The sequence below is a fragment of the Meleagris gallopavo genome, chromosome 5, assembly GCF_905368555.1.
Source record: "Meleagris gallopavo chromosome 5, MGAL_WU_HG_1.1, whole genome shotgun sequence".
Lineage (NCBI taxonomy): Eukaryota > Metazoa > Chordata > Aves > Galliformes > Phasianidae > Meleagris > Meleagris gallopavo.
Window position 1 is genome coordinate 52434863 of NC_139408.1, and position 21344 is coordinate 52456206.

At 42.9% G+C, this 21344-nt stretch overlaps 1 protein-coding gene across 1 annotated transcript in view; it reads right to left on the bottom strand.

The window, feature by feature from the left end:
- Nucleotides 1-13215: 13215 nt before the first annotated feature.
- The window catches only part of BRF1 (BRF1 general transcription factor IIIB subunit), a 162905-nt gene continuing 154776 nt past the window's right edge, over nucleotides 13216-21344 (bottom strand). Inside the window, exons 16-18 of the mRNA XM_010712005.3 lie at nucleotides 20533-20584; nucleotides 17444-17612; nucleotides 13216-15363 (exon numbers count right to left, since the gene is read on the bottom strand). Of these exons, the coding sequence (XP_010710307.2) occupies nucleotides 15326-15363; nucleotides 17444-17612; nucleotides 20533-20584 (259 nt within the window). The 3' untranslated portion in view covers nucleotides 13216-15325. The remainder of the gene's footprint in view (nucleotides 15364-17443; nucleotides 17613-20532; nucleotides 20585-21344) is intronic.

The window sequence follows — 21344 nt, forward strand, 5'->3', positions numbered from 1 at the left end:
GCAGCATTCACTGTTTCCAGCACATTTCCAGGGAGCAGTATTCCCTCCCCAAAATTGAGGAGGAATCCAAAGAAGACAGCAGGAAGATGTTAATAAAGTTTTTTTTGTGTGATTCTTTTCTGGTGCCAAATGTCGTCCCGTTTGCTCATCTGGGATATTAATAATGCAAATAGTGCTAAAGGTTGCTTTGCTCAGAATAAGCCACAGGAACTTACAGAGTTCATTAGACTCACATATTTCCTCTCCTCCCATTTAAATAAAGAGAAGGGATGCCTTGCCGTTTCCTTTGACACAAAACCGTTGGGCTTTGGCAAGGTTCTTACATTGTTTAATTAGCCCACTCAAATTTCATTGCATTGGGAATATTCTAGTGACAAGAATGTCCCACTCCTGCTGAGTATCAGAAGGTGGAAAATAAAAAGCTCTGTCATGCAAGCACGGCCTCAACAACATGCCTGAGATGGTCGGAAAATACCATTCAGTCACATTATTCTTTCTGTGAATTTGGGGAAATGAAATCAAACCGGTTTTTGCCTCTCTAAAACCTGCTGCCGCCTCCCCCTGTGAAAAGCAGTCCATATTTCAGCCTCATCACTGTTAGTACGATATCTCATAAACCCTTGCAAACATCTCTTGCGATCACAAAAAAAAAAAACAACAAACAAAAACAACACAGAAAACCTAAAATATGATAAGCAGCCAATAAGCATGATGCAGAGTCTAATGTAAAATATCCCTCTGCCATGCATCCAAGTTAGCGAGCAGACACATTACTCACTGATTGATATATTATCCTCCCCTGCCAACGCATCTGGGCACATCACAAACTGGAAAACAGTACATTAATCTCTGTCAGAGGGAAATCAATGGGAATCAGGCACCTAATTCCCTTAGCTGCTTTGGGAAGTCCCGCCCTTCTCCACTTACCATAAATCACATTTAGGAGGAACCCTTCCCTTGCCTGTGTGCATGCTGTAACCCTGCTCTGCTCCTGCTGCAGCGAGGACCCTCATGGCTTCGTGCTCTCTGATAATCCCCGAGCAGGGGAAAACGAAAATGGAAGTGACACCTCAAAATAAATATGGAATGGAGAGTCAACCATTAATTTTGCAGTCAGGTACCGGCTGGCTGAGTTATTCTGCTCCTCAAAGCGCTGTGGCTTCTATATGTGGTAGGAGCATTTGTCAAAATCACATTTGTTATTTGCCTGGTACCAGTTCAGCAATTTAGATACATATCTATGAGCAATCACTTATTCATTCCTGGCTTATGACGTTCTGGATTGGTTCTGCATAGGAAAAGCTGATTAATTACAGGAATGGAAGGATAACATCAGATGGGCTGAGCGAGGTGGACAGCTGGTACCTGGTGGGTTTGCGTGCTGCACGTGATGAAACTGGGTTCACAGTGCCATAGAACTTTCCCACTGCCAAAAGCTGCTACAGTTCACTTCCCAAGCCACATAAGCACTGAGCAGCCATGCCGGATCCAAGCGGGACGCACCACGGCCATGCCTACAGAAGCCCTGCTAGATATGTTCAAGCTGACATCCATCCACCAGAGAAGGGCCCTGCTGTCCTTGTTGCCTAGGGAAAGAAGGCATCAGCCTCCACTGTCCACTGCTGAGCAGCACCATCCCAGTGCTAAAAGCAAACACGTTTTCCCTTTTCTTTCCCTAGTTTTTTTTTTTTGCTTTTCTTTTTTTTTTTTTTTTTTTTTTTTTTTTTTTGCTTTGTGTTGGTGTCTTTTTTTTCCTTTTAACCTTCAGGAGTCGTTCATTCATGTTAACATGCACCACCCAAGACCCTTTCTATTGAACCGTCCCACCTCTGGCTTCATGTCTATTCATTGCCTACTTCAGAAACCAGCAGGAGCACGGGCAGGGGCTGCTCCTGGGAGACAGAGCTCAGCCAGGAGCAGGGAGCAGCACACAGACCCAAAAACAGAGTGCATCGATGCAGAATGGTGCGTCCTTGCTTCAGGTTGGATATCAGGAAAAATTCCTTCTCAAAAGGAGTGGTCAGGCACTGGAATGGGCTGCCCAGGGACATGGTGGAGTTAGCATTCCTGATGGTGTTCAAGGAATGTTTAGATGTTGTACTGAGGGTCTCGGTTTATTGTTCACCATGGTGGGTGAACAACTGGACTGGATGATCTTGGACGTCTTCCAGCCTTGGTGATTCTTTGACTCACCCTCCAACGTTGCCACTGGAGCAAAGAAGTGATTCTGGGGCAGAGGTTCCAAAGGAGCAGGGGAAGGTGCCAACATCAAGGCAGGAGAGTCCCCATTATCAATAGGAAACTTCTTTGTTCAGAGCTTGCGTGATCAAAAACACATATTCAGATGGGCCCAAGAAATTCACAAACCTGTGACAAATTTGATAAAGCAAAAGGGATCCCAAAGGGATGCTGGCAGGGGAAAGTCTGCATGTTGTTTCTTAACAAAAAACATATTTTAACTTTTCTTTTTGAAGCAGTATTTCAAAAGTTTACTTACAGCCCTTCAGTGTAAATGTTAGAGCATGTGTAACCTAGTGGGGGGGGAGGGTGGAAATAAATAAAATACAGTTTATCTGAAGTGTAATGAGATATCTGGATTTAGACCAAGCAAAATATTTAGAGCTGCATTTCCCTTCAGCATCCTGGCTCAGCTGGCAGACCCAGGCTCTCAGGCAGAGATGGGGTGCTCCCTGCAAAGCTACCATTCCCTGTCAGTCTACAAGAGCTGCAAAGGAGCTGAAAAAATATACGAGAATGTGAACTCTGTCACATCAGGGCTGTTCATCCATCTGACAGGCTCTGTCCCACACAGTTAAAACAAATCTCCCGTACCAGCAAGGCTTCCCTCGAAACACACACACATCAAGTGATCAGAGCATTTCACTTCCTTGCAAAGTGCCTGTTTCCCAGCAGCTGTTCTGAAGCCTCTCTCTGATCTTGCTATTTTTGCATCTATCAAGACTTCAGTCTCCCGCTACTCCAGCAGCACAGTGTATGGGTATGGTTGGCCCTTTCGGCTGTCAGCGCAACGTCTCACCCTTTGTCAGCATCCTGCACACGCCGTGCAGGGAATGTGGATGCAGCGGGGTAAGGAAGGAAGTTTTTTATTCTAAGGAAAAAAAGAAAATTGGCCAGGTTATTTTGAAGTATACTTTTGCTCAATCCCTGCACTGGGGGGTCCATTCACCAGGTGATCAGTGTGACACTGCAAGATGAAGTGTGTTAGGAACTGGGAGAAGAGCTTGCAAGGGAAAAGCCAGGAACTACAAATGTGCAAGGCAAAAAAACCCAAGGTAGGATTTCAGCCGTTGACACACAGCTCCAGTGCGAGTAGCAGCCAGCAGGGGAAGGAGCTGGTTCCCCCATGGACAGCCACAACCTGGCAGCTCTGCAACAGGAGCTTTTGTCTCCCACAGGGCTGCCATGGGTCATAGAATCGCTGGATCATTGAGGTTGGAAACAACTTTCAAGATCATCAAGTCCAGCCATCAACCTGACCTACTGCATCCCACTGCTGCACCACATCCCTTAGTGCCACATCCACACAGCTCTTAAATGCCTCCAAGCATAGGGATTCCACCACTCCCTGGGCAGCCCATTCCAGTGTTGAGCCGGGCCCTATGGAGCAAAGAAACCTGCACCCTCCACCCTCTACCTCTGAAAACTAAGTTTGATTAAATTGAATACCAAGAGTGAGCATCCAAATCAGCACAGTCCTATCCTTCCCCTCACCAGCTTCATCTTCCTGTGACATTTTTCAGTTTGATTTAATTGACCCCTCCACTGGCCTCACACCTCTGTCTCTGGCCAGGCCAGGTGTTGTACCACCAGTGCTTGAACCCACTGGAGACACTGCCAGCAGTGGGAATGCCAGAGGTGGGATGGAGGCGGGTGCTGGCTGTCACAGGGTGCTGGCAGGGCTCGGAAACAGACATAAGCGCACTAATTTTATGCTGCTGCCAGAAGCAATCAGCAGCAGGACGGTCAGCAATGCTGGCAAGTACCCAGTTGGTCATTATGTTTCAGACTCATCCTCTGGGATGAAGGCAGCAACCTTTATCTCTCTCTCTCTCTCAAATAAACAGAACATAAAACCGGGAGAGACTTCACAGAACACCGACAAACCTTTCAGTTTTCAGCCTAGATTTGTTCATGGTTAATTTATTCTTATTTATTCTTATGCAACCTTGTTTTCATTGCTTTTCCCTTCCCTGGTGTTTGCCCCTTTGAAGTATTTATAGATTGAACTCAGATCCCCTCTTTGCCTTTGCTGGCTGAGGCAAGCCACTTAGGAGTCTCTCAGAAGAGAAATGTTCTATTTTCCTACCGATCTCCTAGCATTTCCATCCATACTATTGGATTGACCACGACATGAGGTTGGTTGTAGTTGCCTGCCAACTCTCACTTGAAAGCATTTTGGCCATTTGGCAGGTGATGTCCCAAACCCACCTTTGCAGAGAGGGCCATGGCCAACCCTGTGTTGCCAAGCCCCATGCAGCCAACTTTCCCCACTAAGGCCATACCTTGCAGTGACCTCACTCACTTAGCATCCTTTGGGCCAGATATCTTCACTGGGACCAGAGTGCATGGCTGGGGCCTTTCCCTCAGCCCCAGCAGCTGGCACAAAGCACCCGGACCATTTATTTTCCATCGCTGCTCTGCTCACACCCCACCAGCTCAGCCCCTGCCTGTTTCATCTTTCCTCTCTGTCAGGAGCACTTACGGAAATTTCACGGTGATGAAAATCCGCAGTGATCAGCCGTGTTTGTCTGGGAAACAGCGAGCGGCAGAAATGGTCTAAATACTTTCAGGCCTCTGGCAGTTTGCAGAGCAATACCCCAGGCAAAGAAAAAGATATCTTGATTAGAATAATTATAATTGTCTTTTTCTTCATTCTTTCTACAGAAATTCCAGGCTAAATTATCATCTAATTTCAGAGAGCTCCATGACCGAGATTATCTATGAGTCATTTGTAATTATGTGCCAGATTGTATTAAAGCATGAAAATACAAAGGTTTCTCATCAAATACTAAGAGGGGGGAGGTGAGAATCAAATTACATTGGAGCAAGATAACAGTCCCAGCCACTTTCTGATTCATAGCGTCCAGCAAACGCAAAGAGAAAGGAGAAAAATCTCATTTTAATAATTGTAGAATTGTGAAAACTGAGAAATTACAGGAAACTCCAGTTTAAGGCTGACATACCTTCCTCTTCCCATGCTGCTCCAAAAGCAGTGTCAGGCACCATCTGACTCTCTCCCATTCTGGGTCAACTCTAATTCCCGTGGGAATTTCTACCGCAGCTTCACCCTGGCTCTGGGTTTAGCATCAAGTAGGTGACAGGTGCCACTGAGAAACAGCCCAAGGCCATCCCAGCCTGGCTGGAAGCAGCACAGAGCCCTCGGAATGGCTGCGAGGTGGATTTTGGACGACCATTGGGAAGCAAAGGAAGACAGAGGTTCGCAGTGTTCAGGATGTGGCTTAGCTCAGCTCACATGAACTCCACATTTCATTGATGGAGCCCAGTTAAATGTGCACCAGGATGTGACACAACTTCAGCAATAAAACCACAGTGTGGGAAATGCCAGAGAAAGAAGCTAGCAGCAGCACTTAGAATGCAAGGCAAGTAGACCAGCTGCAATTTATTCTGCATGTGCTTCAGACATCTCAAATTGTCTTCATTCCTCACAAAGTTTTTGCAATGCCTGCCGCATGAGTGCATCTAAAACACCAAATCCTATCTTGGCAATTGACCTCTTTCAGGATGGGCCTCCGTAGAAATACCTGCTCTTGGACAGAGCAAATGGCACAACATGCCAAGAGTCTTTATTACCAAAGAATAGCCAAGGAACAAATAGAGGACTGTAGAGATATTGACAAAATGATGAATGTCACCCATTTGCTACTTAATATTAGCATTGCTAATATACTTCCTGCTGGAGGTACACCTACACACTCAATGTGCAGAGAAAGAAGGCGGCTTTTCCTAATGACCTGTGCAATGCATATAGCTGCAAATCTGAGAAATGGCTTTTGAGATTAGATTAGATAGATCTAGAACAAACAGAAGGGTGATGGTCTCCAGCAGTGCAAAGAAGTGACGCTGAAGCTCGGCCAGTTGTACCAGGCTTAGCAGACCAGGGAAGGACCAAAGGACAGTGAAGCTTGAGAAGGTAGTTAGACACCTTCTCTTAGTGGGCATCTTTTACTGCTTTCATCAAGCTTCATTCATCTTTTATTACATTTGGGGACAGTCAATCCTATGCCTGTGCAAATGAATCACTGCACGCTCCCATGGGGCCAAGACCCTACATAGCCACAGCAAATCTCTGGAGGAAGCAGGTCTGGATGTCAGCAACCACTCCCATGAAAACCTACAGCCAAGAACCTGTATGCTTAGAGGAAAATAACCCCTCCTTTCATGGAGTGGGTGCTTATTCCAGATATGAGTATATTTACCAAGAGCCAGCTCATGCCTCTGAAGAATGTGGTGTTGGTTGCTCATGAAAGAAAGAGGCCAGGAAGAAGCACCGAAGCCTTGAGATTTTGGGTTGGTTGTTTCTTGGTTTTGTGGGTTTTTTTTTGACAGCCATAGTGCTACTTCCAACATTATTGCCTTATATTTCACAAAATTTAACACTGGAGAAGGAAGCCAAAACTAACCAGGCTATTCCACATGATAGTCAAGAAGGGGCTGGCATTCTGTTGCCCTGCCTATAAGCTTCCCCAAAACATCCCTTGACCGTGGCAAAGGAAAGAGGCAAGTATCTGAGAAATGTAATATTTCTCCTGAACTGCATCACGTTAATCACATTTCACTCTCCCTTTGCACCTCTGTAAATCACAGAGTAACTGTGGAACTCAATGATGTTACACTGATGCAAAACCACTCTCAGGAGGGAACCAGTCAGCATAAATCAATCCCTTCTATTTCCTTGTACATAATCTGGTGCCAAGCTCTGCCAAATCAAGGAGAAAACATTCCCAAGAATTTTCCAAAGGCAATAGCCTGTCTAAGCACAAATTTATACATCTGCCATTAAAGTTTTCTTTATCTCATTAAAATGACTTGCAAAACCATCTGCTAGCTAATAAAAGACTTTTTAAAGCTTTAATATGGTATTTTATAATGAAATATACTAGGGGGAAAACAGGACATGTACTTAGACAGAACAGCAACAATCTGCAGTTCTTTCACTGAAAGCCAATGGTGTTCACTCCCGTGACTAATTAAAGAGACTGAAGACTTCAGCCCTTTGAACATTTCTTGTACAAATATCGTAATTCCTAAATACATACACATTTTTATTCAGACTACTCCCAGACACTGCAGCATTGCTGATATCATACTGTTTTCATGTTAAAAAAGGCAGATTTCCCTTTCATGTCTGACTTCGTTCCATTTTGTTAGCATTTTACAAGTCCAATATTTATTACATATCTGAGGGGTTCCAGTGGGTAATTTCACTTCTCCCACAGACATTTCTTGCTGTCAGATACAATGACCACAAGGGACTTACACCCAGCCATAAGCATGACTCAGTGGCACCAAATTCTTGCAGAGGAAATGAGGAATTTCAGGTTAGAGCTTACCAGAGCAGGTCTCTGCTGTGTTTGCAGCTTGCTCCTTCTCCTCTAGTGTGGGACATCCCCGGCTCTGTCACATGCAGCAAACAGTACTTTCACACTCCAAGTCTCACCACAGCTCTTCATCTCTGCTATTTTTCCCCTCTCTTTCTTGTACCATTTGACACTGCTGCTCTTCAGCAGTGATTGCTCACTCCTGCTGGGCACAGAGGACTCTGCTTGGAAGGAAAGCTGCAAATCACAGCAAGGTGCAACTTACAGAAATGGAGGGAATAACTTGGGGAAAAAAAAAAAAGGCGAAACCACCTGTGCCTCCAGCCAACTCAAGATCTACTCAAGAAATAGGTAGCTAAGCTTGGCTGTAAAAGCAAGCTTGAAACGACGCTGGCACAGCCACAGCCTTCCTTCCAAACCTTGCCTATGTCCTGCGATAGCCCTGTAATTATTCTACCCACTTCCAATCTTTACTTGAGGTGCCTCAACTGCTTATCTCCTGGGCATAAGTGCTGTAGTAGTAACTGTGGATAAACAGACAGGACTGACCCATGAGCTGAACACAGCCTTGGGGACCCAACCTACCTCTCTGCAAAGTGGTATCAGTACACTGGCTTCTCCTCACTCAAATCTGCAGTAGATGGGGACATATATGACCTCCTTATAGATGTACTCACAGAGCACCCGAGACATGGCTGCTTCACACCATTGTTAGACCCACAAGCAGCAACAATGCTTGAGGTCTGAGCTGGGCTCCTGTACAAAGGCTGGCAATGCCCCTATAGTCAGAGATTCTGCTTCACAGGCTAGAGGAGACCGGAAAATTTATACTTGCATGAATACCAAGCACATCAGCTAACAGTGCTATAGACGGCATTTTATTAATGCAGTGCAGCCAGCTCCTCTGAACCAACCTAAAATATACAAGGAAGATCAAAAAGATGAAAGATCCTTCATCTTTCCGCGGGCAGCAAAACACACTCAGACTCTTTCTCTTGGTGTTGGATAGTCCAGAAAGAAAATACAATGATTCACATTGCACTGCCTTGCTGCTGGAGATCTCGGAGCTTACGGTAGGTCCTTCTGATTTAATGCAGCACGCAGCCGTGTCAAACAATTTCCCAGTGGCCCTGTGTAAGAGTTTGCTTGGAAACAGTGAGTGGAGTTTTGAAACCATTTGCTTTAGCTGTATTTTACCCTGTGTCAACCCATGAATCTTATTTGAATTGTGCTGGTGTGTTTGTACAGACTCTCCTTTGGTGAGCTCTCAGCGAACGGGGAGGAATCAAAGCAGATACACGGATCTTGCCTGTTTCCCAGACACAGCACTGCTCTGAAGAATCATTATTCAATTACAGATATGTGTCGGAGTAGTCTATTACCACCTAGAGAGGGAAAGTTTTGACAGCTGCAGCCATCGCCATAGAGAGCTGAAGAGGAATGCATTACGTGCTGCACGCTACAGCTGTATCGCCACTGAAGTTCCATTTTCTCATTTATTTTAACATCACCAGAACAGGTAACTCCACTCTGCTGCTTAATGAGGAAAGGCAGACTGATGGGCTTGACAAATAGAGCAAGAATTGGCTTTGGGCAACATACTGCATATCACACCATTTCTTACCCCTGGGCACTTTTCTCCCTCTCCTGCCGTTAGCACCCTTGGGACTGTCATTAATGGCACAGATCCTCAGCTGATGTAAAGCAGCAAAGCTAACTCTCTGATGCAAAGTCACAGGGACCAATCTGCAGTGACTCTGCAGATCTATCACAGATATGTCCATGCGTCTCTCTGTTTTTATGAATCTTTTGCATTTTGGGGAAGTTAAGACTCCTCACTACCAACAGACATCTATTTAGAGCAGGGCTCACACTCTTCGCATAGGACTTTTGCTTACGATGTTTGCTCCAAAATCCTGATTTGCAGAAGGGTATACAACCAAGACCAGGAGCAGCACTTGTGACATAAAGGCAGACCCAGGAGACCACATCAGAGCAGAGGACAGGAGCTGAAAACCTGCCAGCCCCACCACTCAAGATGCAACTTTTCTAGTTTTTAGTCTCCCTGTACAAATAATTTTTACCATTCTCACAGAAAGAGCGCTGAAAATCACTTGGAAAGAGCAGTGTTGGTGCCGTTTCTTTTCACTGCTTTGTTCAGATTCCTCTAATTTGCAGTATTTTTCTGGTTTTGAAGAATTGAGAAACCTCACTAGGAGCACTCAGAGCAATAAGAAAGCATCCTTCCTGCAATTGTGCAGTGGAGACAGACAATAAAACGCCTGCCGTCCCGGTGTCTAGTGCAATGCCACTTACTGCCAGCCCATACAACAACAAACACAAGATTCAGACAAGAAGTCATTAAATCACATGGCAGGATGGGATTTTCATTTTGCATTTTTATGAAATGTATCTGCCTCCCTCATTTCCATGAGAATGCACAACAGTCCCAAAAGAATAAAACAATTAAGATGAAGAAACTCATCAAGTAGATTTGCTAGGCTGTAAGTATTCCTCCTGCCTCATTTCTCAGTGCTTCACTCCTCTCACTAAACAAACACCACTCAGCCAGGCACCAGGGCAAAAAATCATGGAATATCATCCTACAACTCTTCTTATGTGTGTGCCTGGAGTAGGAAATTACAGCACCTTTTCTGTTACAATACGTGAACCCAAACACAAAGACGTTATTATCTGCTGGTGACAAATGAAGCTAATATAAATCTTTGCAATATTTCAGCTCTGTTAACATTAGTTAATTTTCAGACCCTTAAAGGAGGCGTACTTGATGAAGGCAGTTGGGAGGACAGAATGGTTTTGGCTATGACAGCCTGATGTGGTAGGGAAGACAAAAAATTACAGGACAAAGCTAATAAACTGCACACCTTGGGAAAGGCAGTAAATATGAGGCAAACAGTACTTAATTGCAATTTAGATATTATGATGGAGAGAGCACCAATGATGGACATCACCGGAGAAATTCCCAACCACCATTGGAAAGAGTTGGAACAGCTGTAAAGAAACTACAAATAAAAACATCCTGATGTCAAAGAGAGCAAGACTGTACCTAGAGGAGATTAAGGAAACGAAGGTAAAATGCTGGAATGAGGCATGTTCAGCATCATATCATAGAATCATAAAGGTTGGAAAAGACCACTAGGATAATCTATTCCAACCATCCCACCATGCCGTCACCAAATCACAGAATCATTAAGATTGGAAGAGACCACCAGATCATACACTCCAACCATCAAACCATCCCTATCACGCCTACTAAACCACGTCCCTAAATCAAAACATCCCTATATCAAAACTACTGGTAACTGCTCTACCATATACTACATACTGCTTCCACAGTCAGTTAATTATATAGCTTGGTGCTAAAACCTCATTAATGTAGTGCAGTTTACAGAAAGTATCTCCATTTAGCAGCAGAACAATTTCTTGTAAGAAACACTTACCTGATGAGACCTATCTTCACTTTTAGAGACAGAAGAAAGCTCTGAGTTAAAAGTATTTCTTCCACTGTCAACCAATCAAAAAAACATTCACAAGAACAAAGACAGAAGAATCAGAAATCAGTAGAAGAGCACCATAAAAGATGGGTTCTGCAAGGGTTTTACTTTTTATTTACAGCAAATATATTACAATAGGGGAAAAAAAAAAAAAAAAAAAAAAGCTTAACATGACTCATATTGTGGTTGTATAAGGAAGATACATGTGCTTACATCTAACAGGTTTAACTTCCCTGGCACTAAGTGAACCAAATGCAAGGATTCAGCATGAAAGTAAGAAACAGAACATTTCTTAAGCAAAACTCTACATTAAGTGTACACACATTTGCAACAAGAGTTTCAATGCAATCCAAGGAATACAAACGAGCCATCAGGATGGCAAGGACTTTTTAGACAAATATGTTTAACCCTCAAAACAAGGCTGTCTGTCTGGCACCATTTCTGAGTCGCTGAACTGAACACAGCGGTCTTAAAGAAACGTCATGATTAAGACAGTGAAAATACACTCACCCCAGTGAAGAATCCTATTATTTTCCTTATTTCTTTCATTTTTTATCCCCACAATAAAAGACTGTTAAAAGGCTGAATGGCAGACAAGCTCGATGCAACAGCTGGAGAATTCTGCCTGTCAAGCAAAGTGACTTGCAGCAAGAGACATGCTTTATGCAAGAAAACCTATCATCTACAGCTTGTGTGAGTTCAAAAAAGAAGACCCAGGGACAACAGATGTTGAAGCCCTATAGTCTATCTTTGTTATAATCGGAATCCTGAAAAAAGCAAGGTCCAAATGACTCCAAGAGAATAAAGGCTCACTTACATACAACAAAATAGTCCAGATACATCAACAGTAGTAAACAGAGTTAATGCAGTGTTAATCTTTTTACATTTTAATGACTAGCTATAAAAACAGAAACTAGCATGTTCTAATCTGTTTACATTTCCTGAGCTTAGTTAAATCAAAAAGGAATGAACATTATAAAAATCCCGGTAAGTCACCAATAAATTAAAAAATATACATAATATAATATATTATGAGGAAAGGCTGAGGGAACTGGGCTTGTTTAGCTTGAAAAAGAGAAGGCTCCGGGGAGACCTCATTGTGGCCTCCCAATACTTGAAGGGAGCATATAAAAAGGAGGGGGAACAGCTGTTTACAAGGGTGGATAGTGATAGGAAAAGGGGAAATGGTTTTAAACTGAGACAGGGGAGGTTTAGGTTAGACATTAGGAGGAAGTTTTTCACACAGAGGGTGGTGACACACAGGAACAGGTTGCCCAAGGAGGTTGTGGATGCCCCATCCCTGGAGGCATTCAAGACCAGGCTGGATGTGGCTCTGGGCAGCCTGGTCTGGTGGTTGACGACCTGCACATAGCAGGGGGTTGGAACTGGATGATCCTTGTGGTCCTTTCAACCCATTCTATGATTCTATGACTCTATGATAACCACTCTAGTTTAAGAAGCCTGCAATGCTCAGAGCAATACCATGGCTCTGCCTTTAGGACTCCTGTGCAGAAACCATGCCATTAGCTTCACCAGCAATACTGAGATGCTATGGGTTTGCAGGTCCTTTTTTGCTCTCTAACTGCCCTTCTAGCAGACTATGCGATAGCCTTCTCTAATCAAATCTCATGAGAGCTTTCAAAACCTGCAAGTATTTTCCTGTCTGATATAGAAAAGCATTCACTGCTCCCAGTGCAGGAGACAATGTTCTCAGAAACACAACGTGCTACCAAAATTAACATTTGCTAGCAGGAGTTATTCGAGTGGACTCTCACACTTAATGTCCCTACGTTGGCAGCAGGATTAATATTCTGTAGGGCTAACAAACCCATGAAAATCAACACAGAAAACTGCAGGAAAGACCCTCGGCAATACGGAACTCAGCCGTTTCTTTAAGAACCGACGTTGTGCATCTGAGAAACGTTCTCGACCTACATGAGTCATACACATGTTTATTTATGCGTGTTTATTTCCTGCATAGAGAATAATGTGTACCCTGGAATAAAACCCAGCTCTGAGCATACACTGAGAGCACGGTTACTTGTAATAGTGCTACTGAGAGATTAATTCAAACCCCAATGCTCAAACTCAGCTGTCTCAAAGACTTGCAGACCATGAACTTTGATAAAACAAACTACTTTTTTATTTTTATTGTCAGCTTATAGCATGATTTTGAATTATGGTATAGATAAAAGAGAGGTAGAAAGGTTTATCTCCTCCATGAACTTTTTTGTGCAGTGCTTATAAAGTATCCAAAAAAAAAGCTATGGCTGTTCAATGAAAAAGCACCAGCCGCTTCCCAGCAATTATAAGGAATCTCTTCAATGTGCTGCAAACTGAAATCTGATTCAGAAGAGCTTTTATTCCCATTCGTCTTACAACATCTTTTTCTTTATTATTTTACTTTTTAACCAAGCTCTACTTTTAAGAGAGATCACTGAGAAATACTCCTATTTGGGACTCAAAATATCTAGCAGATAAAGCCTACTAAACACATTACATTTACCAGCCAAACAAAATCAACTCTGTGCCTAAAAAATGCACTCATTCTGCCTCTATTTACATGATCCCCTTTACGCAAGCTACTGAAAGGGACAGAAGAAGTACGGAAGGCCATACGGTCCTTTCCCTTGTTGGCAATGACCGCAGGTACGAGAACCATCACTCCCTTCCTCTCTATGGGGTCTGTCCCTTCCCAAGGCAGCTTCTTCTCCTGACACTATCCACCCTCTGTGGCAGCAGAATTGCTGATGCCTTAATGAGTGGTGCTTTAAAATGGTGCTTTAAAATCCCAGAAAGGATAGGAAGGATGAGCTAGCCAGGAAGGCCAGCTTAACAGAAACCATACTGGTCAAGATAAACATCCACCTTTCCCTGATATAAGAGAAATCTACAATACTACAGCATTCATGATTGTCACAGACAAGGGAGAGAGATGAAAGCACCCTAGCTCCTGCAGCTGCAGCCATCAAGACCGTAGTGCATCTCACATTGGGCTGGGAGCTTGGAGACCCAGTGTCAGGGAAAGGCAGCACAGAGGCAGCAGGGTGGGATCCAGCATTGCAGATCTGTTCCTAATCCACTGTCCCACCACACTGTGTAGATTGCTGATCTGGGTGACAAGGACCTGCCTGTTGACATTTTGGGGCACATACAGCCAAAGCTCCAGCATTATTCATATAGCAGAGACTGTTTAAGGGTAGGATTTGAGCCATGAAATTCAGGCTGCTGCATGGTGACCTTTAATTTACCCACAGAAAGTTAAATATATTACATAAAATTAAATTCAGCCAAAGCAGATGCTAGCTTATTTATTAAAAAGCTCAGCTTTCTCTTGCTTTCAACCGGTTTTAAAGCCAGGCAGCTCTGGGAGCAGACCTACACTCCAACTCAGTTGGATGCGAGCAGCTCTGTAGAGATGACTGGAGTCACTCCCCTGCAGCAACACCAGCCACAACACCTCCTGGCCGTCCCCAGTGACTCCAAAGGTACGTGACACCAGCAGTGTCTCCAGTTTTCTCTCTCCAATTCTTGCCTCACCCAGGGTTTCTCCTTCCTTACACATAAATATCTGACTTACAGCGTAAGTCACTTCCTCATTGCCAACATTACCTTCTACTGAGACAACTTCTAGACATCTATGAATTGATTAATATCAGTAAGTATTTACTCCATTTCAGAGAAACAGGTACAATACATAACTTGTTGTCAATTTATGATAGGCTTGAGCGTGGAAGATTGCATAGAATGACAAGGTCAATTTGTCAGTAAATGTTGGAAATGTTCTCTGTTGGCTGTAGGATTTAAGACAATTAATCCTGGTGTACTCAATCAGGTGGTGAGCTTCTCATTTTTATCCATCCCACTATCTGTCCTTCTGTATGCTCCCTTTCAATAATGTGCACTAAGCAGAGTCATATAACTCTTTTTACATTGTCTATTTTGTTTCTTTCTTTTGTTGTCTGAAAACATGACTCCCAATAATTTCATTCTCGAACCACAACCACCAAAATAAAAATAATTCAAGTACAAACCCAAACATTATTGCTGGGTTATGGGTCAATGTAAACTGACCAGAGCCAATGCAAAGCTGAAATTCACTTTACAGAAGTAAGGATTGCTTGATAACATTTGCTGACCATAGACTGCTTCTTTCACCATTCATACAGTTTGAAGATTGCAGTTTTTCTGGGAACAAGAAATAGTCCACGTCTTTAGAAGTAAATAGAACTAATAGCCATCGTCATCGTCCATATCACAGCCATAATCTGAAACATATGAAAACAAAGATAAATAAAAATGCAAATATTCCAGGTAGGTGGAACATTCAACATAAGTACTTGCAAGTATCTGGTTGTGTTCTTGCTGTCCAACTAGATGATAAGTTCTGCCATAAAAAAGCATTTTAAGAAATCACATATTTTCTTTGGGTCGATGAAAAAGTTCTTCCATTCTTCCCCCATATAATAAAATTATTTATAAATATATGTGTATAAATATTTCTCCTCGCTTGTCACTGGGACCTCATTACATAGAATAGAATAGGGTCCCTTAGGGTTAGAAGGGACCTTTAAAGGCCCCCTAGTCCAACTCCCCTGCAATGAACAGGGACACCACAGCCCAGGGCCTGATTCAGCCTTACCTTGAAAGCCTCCAGGAACGGGTTTCTATCCACGACAGAGGAGTCATGCAATGTGTCCCATATATCTGACTCAGAACTCCCACACCTACTTACTCCTAGAGGCACAACTTAAAATTTTGTCAATTTTTCCAATCTAGTTCTGTTTCCTAAAGTGATGCTGGTTGTAAAGTGTGTTCTGTGCATTAGAAGGCGTGTTTGTGTGTTTCTAACACACTAACTTCTCTTCTGTGTCCTTCCTGAATAAAGTGAGAAAGACATTTTCTGTTGCAAACTCAAACCTAAAGATAACGATTACATATGAGCATTCTGTGATGTTAACCTTTATATTCCAAATTTAATATACTGCAGCATTTGATCCAAAGTCAAGCAAATGCTCTGAAGCAGAAATAAAGTGTAATCTATAATAATTCGTCTAGAATGGATGATGTTCAGCATCTGTAATTCCTGCAGTTATTCCAGGCAGACAGGTCTAAAATCCATAAAGAAAGCAGTTAGAAAGGAGTTATTTGTTCTGCTAAACAGCTCTGCACACCTGCATTTGAATTCTGGGAATAGTCCTTTCCTTTCCTTTTTTATTTTATTTTTTTTAACTCTGATTTTTCAGCTGTTGTCCAAACCAGACAGGGAGCAGTGGAATGTTCTCAGAATGGTTTTAAAATAGTAACATTTACAAATAAAAAATAGCTCCGTGACCTTTATTCTATTTTTGTTGGGGATTTATTAATAAACATGGACCCACCCTCCCCCACATGGGTATCTTTTCTTGGGAACGTTATTCTAATAATAAATGCAGGCAACAAACTGTTTTTTCCTAAGGTTCAGCAATTATTTTGAAGTGAGAAATCAATTTAAAAGCAACACATGCTTTTATGAAAACTATATATATATATATATATATATATATATATATATATATATATATATTGTCCATGAAAGGTAAATTAATAGTTCTGGAAAGACTTCTGCAGTAAATAACATTTCAGGAGAAGACTTATTCTCATCTTGCTTTTTCAAAACCCATAATTAGCTGCCCTCATTTCAAAAATATTTTTGTATATTTTCAAGGCTTAAGTTCTGAGGGGAAGTTTTTAATAAAAGATAAACATGGATGTGTCCTGCTAGGAAGAACACAACAGAAAGGATACTGCCCTTTCCTGTCAGCAGAGAAGTCCAATTAAGTGAGAGGCTTTGCTGGGTAGCCCAAAGAAATCAGCACACATCTGCATGCCATACAGCACACCACACACTATCGATGTCATTTCTGAATTTGGAGAACTCCTTCCTCCTAACACTTATCCCAGAAATAGGCTGTGATGATTGCCTTGAGCTGGACAGTCAAGTCTAAAGGGCTTGTGCACCATTGTGAAGCAACAAGCCCCAAACTCTTCTAATAGAGGGGTTACTTAATTCCTCAGATTCACATTAATAAATATCATTCCAAAGAAGGCCCAACTTCAGTTTCCTCTTGAGAAACCTTCCTAGCCTAAAGATCGAGACACAGACTTTTCTCTGGAGGAGTCCCTAAGAAAGGAGTCCCATTTTTGACAAAGGTGACTCCAAACTCTCACAAGAACAAGCTCAGCTTGGGATGAGCTGCCAAAGGGCTGAGACAAGTACAGGAACCTGTCTGTCCTGAACTCTGCACCAAGAAACCTGACAGCACCAGAGAAATAAAAGGCTGTAATGCAAACAGCATCCCAACTTACCGTTTCCTCCCATTAACTGCAATGCACTCATGCAGTGATCATCTTCTTCTTCTGCTTCTTCCTCTTCCACCTCTTCATCAAGGTTATAAGCTACTGGGCCACTCTCCACTAGCACTGTAGCTGGCTTTTCTAAGTTAGAGGCTTCTGCTTGTGCATTTGGAAAGGTCACCTGCAAAACGGAAGACAGGGCAGTAGGACAGTCCTTTTTATTCAATATTCCTATGTAATGCTTAGCAAGAAGAGAGCTGGAAGCTCACATCAAGTGCTGGAGGTGTAGCCATTCCAGAGAACAGGCAAGTTTAGAATCATAGAATAGCTTGGGTTGGAAGGAAACTCAAGGATCATGAAGCTCCAATCCCCCTGCCGGGTCACCAACCTCCACATTTAATACCAGACCAGGCTGCCCAGGCTGCCAAGACCAACCTGGCCTTGAACACCTCCAGGGACGGAGCATCCACAACCTCTCTGGGCAGCCTGTTCCAGCACCTCACCACTCTCTTGGAAAAGAACTCTCCCCCAAGGAGAAGGTATGGACAAATTTAGGCCTAAGGGCTCCTCAACAGAGCCCTGCGGGAAAGCTCACAACCTTTTCCTTATTGTGCTTGACTCACATCAAGCCTATTACACAGTAACAATGTTATTGGCACTTCAATACTGGTAAAAATGTACCTTTCAAGATAGAAAAAAAAAGAAAGACTATTAGCTTTGACAGCTCTAGTTGGATTTATTTGGAGGCACAATGAGCTGTGGAACAAATGGCACTCTTTGGACAGCACTTAATGCTATGGTAGAGCACTAAGTTGATAATACACAACAGCATCTGTACCATTTCCTATGAAATACATCAGAATAACGACCTGCAAGCTCTAATTTGGGAATTGGTCACTGCTAGACCCGTTCCAGCATCTGCACCTAGTCAGATGCTCCAAGGTTAGGCAGGACACTGGGAGAGAGAGCAACAGCAGCACACAGCAAGCAGACAGCAGTGAATGTGGAGGTGCAGGTAACGCTGTCTCCACTTCAGGAACGGGGTAGGCACCAAATCCATCTCCTGCAGCGATGTGCCCTGCCCCATACAGCTTCCCTCACCCCTACCACAAGAAAAGCCCTGCAGTGCTCCAGGCTTTAAATCACATCACACAACCATGTACTGCTGCGTCTTCTTCAGTTCTGTTGGCAATAAGGTCTGTCGCAGCACTGTAATTATTTATTTGGTAATGTATTTACTTGTGATACAGAAACTGCCAGAATCTTTCTAACTCCAAGCACTTTAGAGGTATGCCATAACAGAAAGTCCCCATGTCAGAAAGCTGATGGTCTAATTATTCAAACATCAAAGCTGCTCCTAAAATTGTCACATACTATGCCAGTCAACCAAGAATCTGCCTGAGACACTCACAGCCATCTATGGGTTTGCTTCAGTAGCTCATTAATAGGCCACAAGGCACCCATTAATTTTAGCAGAAAATGTTTAGGTATTTGGATCACTCAAAGACAAGTTTTCATTATTTCTAATGCTCAAATTAATAATACAACTTAAAGGAACTTCCCTCCAGTTTATTTTGTATTTCTTACCATTATTTTTGCCTCTAGACTGATGAAGTTGAGTCCATCTACATTTCAGGTATAGGCAGAAATAGACCCAACCGTTTGACATGAATCATAACGTCTATCAATTTTTATGCTGAAAGTATCCATCTGCTCTGAAAAAGCGAGTGAATATAAAAGAGCTACAATTGAGTCATTATTTTTTAAAATTGCACCATGCTAATTAAAATGTGACCTTCTTCTAATTATCATGTCCACTTCCAGATTGCTATATTTCTAAAAATGTGCAGGGTTTTCTAATGAGCATAACATAAGAAGTGAAAATGTATTTCCCTAGGCAGGATATCAAACTGTTTCTGAAAATCAGTGGGTTTTAGTCATTTTAAAAATAAAGCAGTCAAACAACATCTTTAAATAGAACTTCCTGGACTCACTTCTAGACAACTTGGACTTCAGTTTGGCATGCAACTTTACATACGCACAGGCATTGTGAAAGCATCAGGCTATCAGAGTTGGCCAGCACCCTTTCAAAAGGGCATCAGTATCACCCATACATGGGGAAAAAAGAAAGGCATGACAAATTCCTTTGGTATATTAGGAACAGAATTGTCAGACACACAGTTCTTTTATCACCAGCAAAATGCATGTTTACTTTGTACAGTGTAAATATAAAAGCAAAGGAAAGCTGTTACTGCTGTGAGTGATAACAGCCATGACCCTTTCAGCAGAACATTCACATGCACAAAGCCACCCTGGGAGGGTTTCTGATGGTGACCACTTACTAGCTCTGACTTTTCAATGGAAATGTAATTATTTCCAAAGCAAACGAAACAACAAAAAAAGAGTAAGCCAAGTTATACTGGGTAAGCTGTCACTTCATGCTTCTTCACCGATCTCTTTAGGCAGGCCCCAGAACCTCAACCCTTCCCTTGTGTCACCACCAGTTCCACAGAAGCAGCACTTATTATCGACCCCCATCTCTGTGGGCATGGTCCAAGTGATGAAACAGGCACAAGCTCTGCCTCTCCTACTACTCGTTCAATATATACCCTTTTAGATGCTTGCAGGGAATCTTTTCTTTTTTCCTATTGAACTAGGGGTTATGAGGCTAAAGTTACTGATGGGTGAGTAAAGGCAAACCTTGGTTAGAAGACACAACTTCGGTGTTGCACTGCTTGTAGTAACCAGCTCCTGCTCTGACCACTGACACATGAGTCTCATTTCTTTTGCCCATATTTATTATACAGCCTGAGTCAGGCTGAGAAAAGCTTGTGGGAATTTCCAGACAAACTGAAGAGGTTCAGAGGAGGTTCAGGTTGGATATTAGGAAAAATCGCTTCTCAGATAGAGTGGTGGTGCAGTGGCACAGCTGCCCAGGGAGTGGTGGGGTCACCATTACTGGAGGTGCTCAAGAACCGTGGAGATGTGGCACTGAGGGATGTGGGCACGGGGCATGGTGGGGGTGGGCTGAGGTTGGACTGCGTGATCTTAGTGGTCTTTTCCAACCCTAATGACTCTACAAAGAGCTGGGCTTTACATACCTCCTCAGTGGCAGCCTTCTTAGCCAGCTGTGTAGAAATCAGGGGTCTTAATCTGCAAAAAAGGAAAGAAATGGTGAACGTCAGAAAAGTTACACAATATACAAAAGAGCTTGATGCATAGTATGCAAGAAATGAAAACACTTGGCTAGTGTTCCGCTGTGCACTAACTTTTTTTGAGACACAAAGCAAAGCTAGCAGCAGACAGTCACATACCATACAGTAATTAGTACACACATTCCCTTCTAAGCATCTGCCCCAATTCAGGATCATGGAGAAAAACGCCAGTCAACAAGCACAACAGCAACACCTCATTTCAGCTCATCCTGAAGGTCCATGAAAGAGATGTTCTGATCACATATTATAGAAACAAAAAGACTCAAGGAAGCGGTGAGGAAGAGAAGAAGCAGGCAGCCCTCACAGCAATGCCTCATCCCTCTGCTGCCATCCCAGTGTGCAGCAGCAGCACTTCCAAGCACAGCAAAAGCTGCACCTGCAGGCTGCCTGCCAGGGAGGAACACAGGTGGGCTCAGAGGGGCAGGTCACACTTTGGGGAAAAACAATGCATTTTTTGGAACAATGCAGACACGGCAAAACTGAGCCACCTTCTGAATTACCCAGCACTGCTCTGCAACTACTTCCCTTTATTTGATGACATATGCAAGATACAAGTAAGACTCTATACACAGGATTCCACGATTATCAGATTGAACGTTAAACTCCAATTACAGAAATCATCATCAAAAACAAAGGGACCCTGCATACCTGGAATAAGAAGTGACAGAAACTGAACATAAGCTTTTTTTTTTTTTTTT